Below are 12,672 nucleotides of genomic sequence, written 5' to 3'. Positions count from 1 at the left end.
ACAGTCTGACTGTGTTTATACTGTTAAAAAGTGCAAGACATGGGTGTGAGCTCAACTGCTGCACTGCTGATAGAGCCTGTGGCTTAATTATTAGCAACATTTTTTGGCATGGTTTTGGTTCGTGCTACCTAATGCTCTCTTATGTCATACCTGAGTGCTGTTTGAGGAATCACGTACCAGGAACCAGTCCTCTTAAATGGTATGAACATCACAGCACCAGTTTGGGCTGCCTTTTGTGTAGTGCTACAAGGACATTACTGGACTTTGCTAGCTCAGAAACAACTGCATACCTTTAATCTTCATGCTGGGGTATGCAACACAGAGCTAGGTTTTCTGCTCTGGAAACACTGCTTTGAGTTGTAGCTGAGCCCTTGTGTGATTTCAAATACTTTTGTCTGATGGGAGCCTACAGATTCTTACTTTTTAGGGATACCACATTGTCTTTCTGGTCATTTTTCCTGCTCTGCTTTTTCTGTGAGTCACCTGAGATCTAGTCAGGTTTTTTTCACCCTAATTTAATAAACTCATTCACAGTTTTTGTTCTGAGTGCCTAACTGCTTGTCCTGAGCTCTTTTTCTGACTCCTCAGTGGTAAATACTGCTTGATGATAGAAATAGAGAATAACAAATAAAAGAAAAGCTCTGTTAATTTGTTTAAATGTGTGTTTCTGATTTCCTTATTTCTGGGAGCTGTTTTCTTCTGGCAGATACTTGACTTACCTGGGAGTTACTTGTGTTATCTGCAGGTATTTCTTTAATTATTTTCTCTCACTTTCTGTCCTTAATAGATTTCTTCATAGGTACAAATTGTGGATACTTACCTGTGAGAACTCTGATTGATTCCCGAGGTGTTCTTGCAGTGTTTCTCCGTGGCCCCCTGGCTCTGTGTAAACAGGCAGATGAGTCATAACTCCCTTGGCTTTGCAGGGGTAATATCTATCACTTGAACCCAAGCATTGTAGCACATCTGTTAGTTCTTGTTTGAAGATCTGTTATAACATACTAAATAAGGAGAAAGTAAGATGAGGCTGTAAAAATAAAGTTAAGGTGCAGAAAGTTGTGTTGCATTTCTATGAAAAACATCTCTAGATGCTTTCAAAGGGGTGACACAACTGAGAGGAACTGTCAACTCCCTCATGGGCAGAGAGGCCCTGTAGATAGACCATGACAAATTAGAGATTTGGGCAATCACCAACACTTTGAAATTTAACAAGGGCAGGTGCCAAATCCTGCACCTGGAATGGGGCAGTCCTGGTTGTGTGCCTAGACTGGGGAACAGGAAGGAGACCTGGGGATCCTGGTGGATGGCAAGCTGAACATGAGCCAGCAGTGCCCTGGCAGCCAGGAGGGCCAGCCCTGTCCTGGGGGCATCAGGGACAGCATCACCAGCTGGGCAAGGGAGGGGACTGTCCTGCTCTGCTCTGCACTGGGGTGGCCTCTCCTCAAGTCCTGTGTGGAGCTTTGGGTGCCACTATGTGTAAGAGACATTCTTTAAAAGCTATTAGAGAACATCAAGAGGAGAGCCTCAAGGATGATGAAGGATATGGAGTGGGAGCCATATGAGGAGCAGCTGAGGTCACTTGACCTGTCCAGCCTAGGGAAGAGGAGACTGAAGGGAGACCTCATTGTAGTCTTCATCCTCACAAGGGGAGGAGGAGGGGCAGGTACCAATCTCTTTGCTCTTGTGACCCAAGGAAATGGCGTAAAGCTGAGTCAAGAGAGCTTTAGGTTGGATATCAGGAAAAAGCTCTTCACCCAGAGGATGATTGGGCACTGCAACAGGCTCCCCAGGGCAGTGATCAGAACCTCAAGCCTGACAGAGCTTGAGAAGTGTTTGCACAGCACTCTCAGTCACACAGTGTGATCTTTGGGATATTCTGTTCAGGACAGGAATTGGACTCGATGATCCTGATGGGTCCTTTCCAATGCACCGTATGCTTTAATTCAGTGATTCAGGAATGGAAGGTAAATAGTATCTCTTGACTCCTGAGGGAGAATTGCTATTGGGAAATTTTGGTGGGAGGAGAAGAAAGATATTTCATCTGTCTTTTTGCTGTTTTTCACATCTGCAGTCATTCCTGGTTTGTATTAGAGTCAGATTGCCTTTCAGTTGTTTAGCATTTAGATGTTATCCCACATAGGAGCTGAATGAAACCTTGTCTGTATTGCAGAAAGTATGGAACTGCCATTGCCAAACAAATCTCAATGCAGAGTTGTACAGAATGTGAGAAGTAGCTGTAGTTAATCAAGATGTGATTTAAGGTACAGGAGTTAACTTGATTTGCTGGATGGAAATAGAATCTACCTTGGTATGTAAAAAGGCAAGAAACCCCAGCAGTAGGCCTCTTTCTTCCATGTAGTGAAGTTGTATTTGCTCACATCTTGAAGAATGTACAAGAAACTTTTTAGGAAGCCTGCATTTGAATTATATATGAAAAGAAAATTGTTTTGATAGCCTCATTTCAGTCAAAACTTAACCTTGCGTGTTGCAGGAATATCATTATATAGTAATAATTTGCACTAGTGTATAGTTCTATTTCAAAATAGTGTGCATATTCTTCATGTCAGCATATATACTAGTGAGCCCTAACATCCTGATTTGATCCAGGGGATTTGCTGTAATTGTTTGCAGAACTTCTAAGTAGTATTTCAAGGGATTCCAGTGACCCTTTTACATAGTCCAGCTGATTCCAGAGTCTGTACTTGTTTAAAACCAGTGTTTGTTAGGGCATTTTAATTAGCAAATTTGTAATAGCAGGGTGGGTTTAACATCTGGAAAACTTTGTCAGACACTTGTAAACACAGACAATTCTATTTATTTAAAGCCCGATGACCAGCTTGTTTATGCAGTCTCTCTGTTGGCCAAATGAAATACCAAGATGAGCCAGGAGCAAAGAAGAGAGCCAAGTTCCTTCATCCTAGTTTGACAGAGATTTAATTGGCAGTAAATGGTTTCATTAACTGAAATAGTCTCAGCTGCCTTTTCTGACCTTACATATTCTCTGGTGCAGCAGGTGCATGTCTGTGAGTTAGTCTGTGCAGTGAATCACATGAAGGAGCTCATGTGGAATGTGGGAATATGTTTTCTTTTTCCTTGGTTTTTTCATAGATCACACCCTGTCCTGCATTAATACCATCCACACAATCACTTTTGTAGACAAAACAAAAAGGGAACATGACCACTTTTTTGGAGCTATGCTGATGTATGTCACTCTGCAGTAGTTTGTAGAGTGTTCACTAATAATTTGGTTTATTAGTGAAGTATATGCTGTTAAAGGGTAAATGCAAGCTGCCTGAGATCATGTGCAAATAGTAAAAGTAATTTTAAGGCTGTGTTTGGAATACTGCATTGAAGTGAGAGCTTGATTTCAGCCTTGGACAAAGAACTGATGCAGGTAAATGTCTTTGGCAGCAGTATTTTTTCACCAGTATGAAAGAAACCATTAGCATTGTTACAGATTAATTCTTTACTTACTGTTTTTCCATTCAGGATTGCCACAGACTATAAAAAGAATTCCTCTTTTAGAGGGAGACATTCAAATGAGCAAATCTCTTCATTGCTCATGACTGATCATTCACTTTTATAGTAAAGATGAGGTATTTTAAATATGGGTTAAAAATAAAAGTTAAAAAAATATTAAGGAATATAAGCCAGATTTGTAAATAAGTACTTTTGTACAAGAACAGTCATCTGCTTTTAGGTTAACTCTTTGTCAGAACAGGCACGTCCCTCCTTTTCTCCTTCCCTTCCTTGATTTTCTGCCAACCTTCAGTTCTCCAAAAGTGGAGGAGTCAAGATCTTAAATTATAGATGCTTGCCTCATTTTCAGATCTCTGAGTAGTTTCAAATCTTAGATTATTTTTTGGTTTATAGGCACATTAGGCTATTTACAGTGTGACTACTTATATTCATGTTGCCAGAGTCTTTTGGATGCACACAAAATAAATTTCATAAGATGAGAACAGAGGTAAATAATACATTTTCCTAGTGTTTTCATCATCACTTTAAAGAATGATTGGTTTGCATTTACATTAGAGATTTCAAAGTAATAAAAATCATAATCTATAAAATCTGCAATATTAATTTGAGCTTCAGGGGATTTTTTTTTGTGCATCAGGTGTGCCTTTTTAACTTTTTGTTCATAGTTAGTTTCAACTCCAGAAATAAAAACCACTACTACTTACTGTGAAACATCTGTTACAAAAGACTTGTTAATTGAGTCAAGGTTTTTTTGTTTGTTTGTTTTAACAGGCTGTCATTTGTAGCAAATGAGAGTATTTGCTATGCACTTGGTCTCAGCATTTGTTTGCTTTCCCAGCTTTTTCTGAAGAGCTGGCTTTTCTGAATAGTAGTGCCAAACTTTTAAAAGTGTGCAGTTGAATTAAATGTACAAGTCCATGTAATTGCTTTACAGCTTTATTTCCATTTAGTATATGAAAATGTTTTAGCAAATATGGGGGTATGCAGTGCATTCATTGTATCCTTTTAGTGTCTAGAGTACAAAACAAGCATCTCTTACCTTAAGATTTCTTTGTACAAGATTTCTTAGTGTGCTTCACCAGACTGCAGTCTCAGGTGCAGTTTCTCCCTTTCTCATGAATTCTACCTTTCACTGCAAACCAAGGCTTATGTTCACCAGGAAGCATTTCCCTGAAGAAACGAAGCTGTTAAAAAAATAAGAACTGAGGAAGATTAGAGCTCAGAGTTCCTACTTTATTGTATCTGCAGGCAGTTAGGCAAAATTCAGACCCAGTGTAACTCTCCATCCAAGTCTCAAAAGGCAATTGAACCACTTGCCCATGGCTAATGGGGCAGCTGGGATGTTTCTGAGACCATCACCACCAGGAACTGTGTCTGATGTTACTGATGTGCTGTTTCAGTCTCAGATACAGGGAACATGGATCTTAATGTATTAGATGAAACAATTGAAATCTCTTTGGATACCTCAGAGTCAAATCACTTCATCAGTCATTGCTGACTGTCTTAAGGCTAAAAATCTTTAGGACTTGAAGGGATCTTGGGAAGTCTCCATCCAAGTCTTGCAGACAGAGCAGGATATGTGTAGCAAATTGCTCAGGACTGGAGCCAGTTGGGTTTTTATTTCACAACAGATAGAAATATATCTCCATCATCTTTACCCCATCAGGAATTTGTACACATTTGCAAGATACCTCTTGAGCATCCTATTTTCCTGGCTGAACATTCCAGCACTTTCAGCTTCTCCTTATGTGTCAGATGCTCCAGACCTTTAATCATATGTTCAGCCTTGCTGGAGCTCTCCAATATATTGTTCTCATACTGAGAAGTCCAGAACTGGAGCCAGCATGCCAGCCGTGGTCTCACCAGGGCTGAGCAGAGGAGAATTAGAGAATATGCTTAGTTGGAGAGGACCCACGAGTCCAGCTTCTGTCCCTGAACAGGACACCCCAAGAGTCACACTATGTGCCGGAGAGTATTGTCCAAATGTTTCTTGAGGTCTATCAGGTTTGGTGCTGTGATCACTTTCCTGCAGAGCCTTTTCAAGTGCCCAACCGCCCTGAGATGTGAGGAACGTTTTCCTAATATCCAAACTAAGTCTGCTGACACAGCTTCAGACATTCCCTCAGGTCCTGTCACTGGTCACAACAGAGGAGAGATCAGTGCCTGACCGTCCTCAGCCCTTCATGAGAAAGTTGTGACTGCAGCTGAGGAAGTTGTAGCTGCAACTTCCCCTCAGTCTTGTCCAGGCTGTACAAGCCAAGTGACCTCAGCAACTCCTTGTGTGAGTTCTCCTCTAGTCCCTTCACTGTCTTTGCAGCTCTTCTCAGGATGCTGTCATTCAACCTGATGGCAGTGCATCCTGAGGATGCCATGGGCCTTTGCTGCAAGGGCACAGAGATGGCTTATGTTTGACTTGTTGTCACCAGGACACCAGGGTTCTTTTCTGTACAGCAGCTTTCCACAGCAAGTACTCCTGCTTGGGATTATTCATCCCCAGACTCTGGGGTAAGACTTGGTGTTTTGCTTTTTTTTGGACTTCATGGGGTCTCTGTAAGCCCATTTTCCAACCTGTGTGTGTCCCTCTAGGTGGCAACACAGCCACCTGATGTATTGTTAACCTCTCATCCAAGTTGTTTGTAGTGTGCCAACTTGCTGGGGCTGTACTTTGTCTCATAATTCAGGTCACTACTGAAGTCATTAAACAGTACTGGCCCCTGTATCAATCTCTGCAAGGTGGCTGGCATCCAGCTGGACTTTCTGCTGCTGCTCGTAACCCTTTGGACCCAGTAGTCACTGCATCTCATGGTCTGCTTATCTGGCCTCTGTTTCCATAGACATGTTGTGCGGGAAGGCGTTGAAAGCTTTGCTGTCATCTAGATAAGCATCATCTGCTTTGCCTTCATTCACCAAGTCCTCTCATCATAGAAGGCTGTTAGGTCAGGCATGGTCTCCCCTTCATATAGCCATGCTGATTTCACCTTCCTGTCCTTGAGGATTTGTTCCATTTTCTACTCAGGATGTGAGCTAAGGACTGTCCTGTAGTTCCCTGGATTATCCTTCTTGAAGAAAGGAATGATATTTACTTCATTTTAGTCCTCAGAAACCTCCCCCTGCTTCCATGACCTTTCAAAGATAACCTACCCTAAAGTAAACTTTAAAAATAGCATTGGTAACATTTAAAATTGTTTCTCTGCCCTTTTAGAGGTAAAATTAGGTTTCTGTTTCATAGCTGGGAATCACTAATTTTCAGATGCTGTCATCAATGATAAAAATAGCTATCAGTGTTAAACCGGCAATTTTGCCAAATTTGTGGGTTTCTTTAACTAGTTCCCATGAATTTGTTGAATTTTGTTCTGCTTATCTTAGGGATAAGATGTAGCACATATGGCAGAAATGGAAAATGCTTCATAAAATAAAATGTACTTTCAGATCAAGATTTTTCTATAATACAAATATTTTTAAAATACTATTTTCTATACTAAAGTAATACTCTTTGTGTCCTAATTTTTAGCTTTTTTATTTACTTACAAAGTCACTAGTGTGCTGATTAGTGAAGACAGTGTCATGTTCTATAGAATTTTCAGAGTGGATGGAATTTCTCTTGCATCTTGTTTTAAGAGCTAGTTTGGTTCTTTGCCCACAGTAAGTGTTGTAATTAGACAGCATTTCATACTTTGCCTTATTTTTTTTTTTTTGTAAAGGCAATTGTCCTTTAACTCCTTGAATATTCTTTCCTGACTTTTTACTTGTTATTTGCCGGGGGTGTTTTGCCTATGACTAAGAAAATAATTGGTTCATGTTCTTACAACATCCTAAAAAATATTTATGGACTTACTCTGTCAAATCTGAGCCCTTGTTTACCAGTTGAAACATGTCTTAATTTTTGTACTTGGCAGCTTCAGTTTTTGTTCCTATCTGGAAGGACAGCAGTGGTGCTCAGGAATTGAAACAGTTTTGCTCTGCTGCTCTTGGACAAGTTGATAAACAACTATCAAAGGGCACACGTGTTGCCATACTAGTTAGTGGTGGAGATGTACTGGTGGCAGGGTGTGAGCTGCTTCATGAGCTTGCAGGGGGATGGAATAAGTGCATCCAGTTTTATGATGTAATCAGAGGCAGACACTTAAGGCTTCTGGGGTGATGTTCAGAAGCAAGAACATGGTGACAATAGTCCTGGTATTGTCTGAACCTGACAACAAAATAATGCAAACTGACTTGTACTTGGCATGGGACTGCTCGCACTGCAGACTGTTTTGGACTGATAAGGTATTTTGGCAGTATAGCTACAAGAAAAATACTAATTAATTTTTCCTTTTTGTTTCTTTTAGGACTCCTCCAGAATGGTTTCAAGCAGGTATAAAAGGTATGAGATCTTTATACACAACAATTTTGTTTATATTTCTACCAGAAATAATGCTGATTAAATGGCTATTTGTAGTTGAAGCCATCATACTGCTACTGTAGATATATAGCCTGATAGCATGCAAAGGACCTGAAAGATGCAGCAAGCTTATTCAAAGCCTTCTATTATGTTACTGTTTTAAAATAAATTCCACTAATGTTTTACTAGGTCTTACTAGGGCAGAATAATTTTCCAATCAAATGTCAAACTTGACTACACATTGCCTAGAAGCCGGTATTTTCACAGTTTAATTTATGAACCATTGTATTCCGAAGCTGAATAAAGGAAGATAATTTTGTTGCTCTCCACAGTAATAGTGAAAGATGGTTTTGTCATACTACTGTCTCAGTTGTAGAGGTGTTTCTCATATATAGCATGTCCTGTTTGTTATTTGTTTGTCTTTGAGTCAAGTATTACCCTGGTCATTACTCCAGCTTTTTAATCAGATAAATACTTCAGAAGTTCTTGATGAAACGGAGAGCTGTGTGAAATTCCACTAATGTGGAATTAGTACTGACACAGCTATCACAGCTAACATGGGGTCTCAAATGCAGCAACTGAAGGAAGACACTTGTGTAAGAATGTTTTTATCTGGTACATTAATGCATTCGCTTTCAGGTATCCTTTACTTGGGTAAAATATGTAGGTGTTTAACTCATCAGTTTATATATATGGCTGTAGAAGAAAGTACAAAGAGCATCTACAATTATCTAGCTTTCACTGCTGTATTTACTACCCCTCAATATTGTTCACCTGTGGAATCATAGAATGGTTTGGGTTGGAAGAGACCTTGAAGAATACTAGTCCAGTCCCCCTGCCATAGGCAGAGACACTTTCCAGTGAACTAGATTGTTTAGAGCCACATCCAGCTTGGCCTTGAACCTTGGAGGGAGGGAAACACCCCTAGCTTCTCTGGACAGCCTGTTCCAGAATCTCACCTCCCACACTGTAAAAAAGAATAACCTATCCTGTTATGCTTTAGCTTTCCTAGCACGGTGTCTTTTATATTTATATTCCCAGGTTCTCATAAACCCAGTTGAATGATACTTTTTATAGGGCTTTTTTAAAATCACTTTGTCATTGCAGAATGGGTGGGCTTATTGTCACAAGTTTAGTAACTATGTAATTTCATGATTCATTTCTTATTAATCAAGCACATTTTAGTTCAGTCTTTACTTCCTCCTAAGTCCTGGTGCATAATTTTATTGCTGTTTGTATCTGCAAATACTTAGTGGTGTGTGTCATACTTTTGTGGCTTTTCATAAACCTTATCTCTGCTTGCCTGCTGTATATACTTGCTTGCAAAAACTTGCTTGTGCGTGGGGTGGTAATAAATAGAAGTTTGCACAACCACGTTGGTAACTTATTTGAAAATAATCTAATCCTACTGATTAGCATTGCAAAAGTAGGAAATGCCAGAGCTAGAAAATGCTAAATGAGACTTGGTTATGCAGTCTTCCCTCAGTCAGCTTTAGTTATATGTGGGATGTAGACTCTTTGTCAACTTCCTCTGTCAGGGCTGGCATCACATGCAGGAGGAATCTGACTTGTTGTGAGCTGCTGTTCAATATTTTATGGATGTTGCCATCTATCTTATTTATTGCATAGTCTTGAACTTCAAGTTGAAAGTGAAGGATTATTTGCCACTGTCAACACAGTGCCCAGTGCTCACAAATACTTAGAGGGTTTTATTCTCCTTGAGTTATACAATGCCCACTGTGGTTGGAGTTAATAGTATCTACTAGTTTTCTGCTGTATTTGAAAATTTGTGCCTCCTTGAACTAATTTTTCCTGTGAGGGTACTTAAGGTATGACTCCCAGTGGTTTTGCTTTCTGAGTTGAATGCTAAAGGAGTTGGAACTAGAATTGTTCTGGGCTTGTTTGTTTCTTCCAACATCCACAGTAGGTGAAGGTCTTACAGAAAGCAGCCTCCTCTACAGTAATTCTTATTCAGATCACTCAGATCTCACTGAATACAGTAGGAGTCCCTTGGAAACTCAGATGGTTAGAGCATGATGCTAATAACACCAAGGCTGTGGATTCAATCCCTGAATGGGTCATTCACTTAAGAGTTGGACTCTGTGATCCTTGTGTGTCCCTTCCAACTCAAAATATTCTGCGAATCTATGAAATGGAAAATGTCATTCTGTGATTGTACCTAGAATTGGAATGTTAATGCCAAAAGGCTGAATTGAGATAATAGGCTGCTTCAAGGCTCAAATACACTGAGCTTAATTTGCTTTCAACAGTCTTGGGTTGGGTGTACTCCCTTAGGTTTTTAAAGCAAACTGAGAATGAAGCATGTTTCACATAGGGACAATCACTTTGGGATCCTTTTTGAAACTTACTTGCAACAGTAAGTGGCCAGTACTTTCTGGGAGAGAGATGGTTGGTAGACTTTATAGACATATGATAGCAAGAAGGAAACTATATTTTCATGAATTGTTGGATTCTGTAATAGATTCTCTTTCCCATTGAAAGATTGAGCTATTTGCCAGAAATATTCAAGTAGCTTTCTTCCATTCTTACTACTGCTTTTTCTCTTTTGCCTTCTCACTCTTCTCCAGTTATTCCTTATCAAAGGTGGCATCTTGTTTGTTACAGCATTTTTCTTCACTTCACTGGTTTCTATTTCCTAGTGCAGTTAGGCACTCTTTCCTTTCTCTTCCCCATTTCTCTTACATCCTTATATTTAATCATCGAGGTCCTAGTCTTCTCTTTATTATTTGTCTGATGTTGTGTGTGTTGTTTTTTCTCGTTGTTTTGTTTTTTTCTTCCTGTCTCCATTATCTGTCCTTTCTGACTTCTAGTCCTGGATTACTGATATCATTCTGGACTTCCAGTGCCTTTCCCTTTCCATTTAACTGTTTTCAGATTTTATGTTATTATCTTTGAGATTCTTCTGCAACTTAAACAATTCTGTGATTCTGCCTCTACACTGAGATACCCATCCTCCTGTATCTGACAAGACAAAAGAGATTAAAAAGCAGGGAAGATCAGTTATGTGTGTTCTTACAGAATCATTGTTCTCTTGGTGTGTTCCAGGACTTAAGGAATTGTACAGATTTTATACTGTGAATTACACTGGCTACTTTCCCCTGTATGGATGCAACAGTCCGTGACTAAACATTTATATGACATTGCTGGGAAACCTATTTCACTGAGTGTCCATTGACTGGAAAACATGTTTACAAATGAACTCTGATGGCTTCTGTGTATTGTTGTGTGCTTAGTGACTTGGACAAACTGAGCCTGTCTCTTTGTGCTGTAAAGTAAATAAAGGTTTGTGATGAGGATCTTCGTCTATAAGATCTATAAGTCTATAATTGTAGTCTGTCTTCTGATTTACTTCAGAATTTTTCACACCCCCCAGAAATTTGTGGAGGGGTTCCTTTGTATTTTCATTATTAAGTCCATAAAATAATTTCAGGAGAAAGTGATGGTTTTGTTGTGGGGTGGAGTGGTACTGTGAGATCTATTAAAAGTACGACCAGAATCTGCAAGGTCATGCTGACATGAAGGCCACAGGACATGCAGGAGAGTATTTGGGAGCTGTGGTCAGTCAGGTGTCCTAACTGTGAGCTTCAAGTGTTTTAAATCTCTAGGCATACTTCAGTGGTAATAGCTCATATCAACTTCCCATTCTTCCATTTTCCTCTCAGTTTTTTTAATGTAATATGACTTGTCTTGGCCATTTCAAACTGCTGTTATGAAACTGGGTCTGTTATTTTTTGCACTGCTTTGCGAATAGATATTTTAAATACTAAACATATTGCCATTAGTAAGAATGGTTTTCTGATTAAGGTCTGATAGTATCAGCATAGTTGATGTTTCCAATGATTTCTCAAGCATAAGAAGGACAAAGTGCATTTTCTTTATTGAAGTATTTGAGTCTAATCTACATGTAAACATGAATTATGTTTCTTTTGTAAACTAAAAGGCATGTTTGCAAGTAACAGTAATGCAAGATATTTATGCAGACATAGGAATATTTTAATAAACACAGAAAGTTTGTTCTATCAGATTACTTAAAGACTGTCTGCTAGTTTTTGAACCAATTTAGATTCTTTAAAAAAAAAGAATTGGAAAGCAAACTTTGCAGATTGTGATTTAAAGATTTTTGCATGGTTCTTGAATCAGACAGATCAACTGGATTAGTTTACAAAAAGAGCTAGATTAAAATCTCTTCATGGCTCAGAAGTGTATTCCCCTTATAAGTTTGTTTACTAGTGGAAATGAATACAGTATGGTATGGTTTTATGGGTTCCAGTCAAAATGTCAGAGAGGATTTTTGCCCCCTCTTTTAGGGATAGTACAGGACTTTAATGTGGAACCCTAGAGGTAGAGACTATTTAGCAGTAATTGTAAAACACTCCATCATACTTGAGTTTATCATTCATGTAAGAGTTGAAAAATAAATGGGAAAGTAGAGACCATAAGAAAAGAGGGTGCTTCAGAGCACTCATTGGAGGGGTCTGAAGTTTGAACACTGCTGAAATTGCCTTGCTCTGTGTTTTTAGATAATTATAAAACTTAAACTATAACAGTTTACTTGCCATCATACTAACCTTGATCTCACTAATTTAAAGAAACCACAGCTGTGAAATACCATTTCATAATGCTGTGCCCAGACATGCCTGCTTGTCTGTGTTTAGGAGTTCCACAGTGAGGGCTGGCTTTGGAAGCATTGTCTCATCTAGCTTGTTACCTTAGGACCACTGCTTTGCAGATATGAACATTTTATTTTAGACAGGGGTCACTAAAGAAGATTTTCTTGACTTTTGTAGCCC

General features: G+C 39.2%; 1 protein-coding gene across 1 annotated transcript in view; it reads left to right on the top strand.

The window, feature by feature from the left end:
- The window catches only part of PAWR (pro-apoptotic WT1 regulator), a 71,857-nt gene that overhangs the window by 46,872 nt on the left and 12,313 nt on the right, over positions 1–12,672 (top strand). The window contains exon 3 of the mRNA XM_059473063.1: positions 7,809–7,843. Coding sequence (XP_059329046.1) covers positions 7,809–7,843 — 35 coding nt within the window. The remainder of the gene's footprint in view (positions 1–7,808; positions 7,844–12,672) is intronic.

Source organism: Ammospiza nelsoni, chromosome 5 (assembly GCF_027579445.1).
Source record: "Ammospiza nelsoni isolate bAmmNel1 chromosome 5, bAmmNel1.pri, whole genome shotgun sequence".
In the NCBI taxonomy this organism is placed as follows: domain Eukaryota; kingdom Metazoa; phylum Chordata; class Aves; order Passeriformes; family Passerellidae; genus Ammospiza; species Ammospiza nelsoni.
This window is presented reverse-complemented; position numbering and strand designations above follow the sequence as displayed.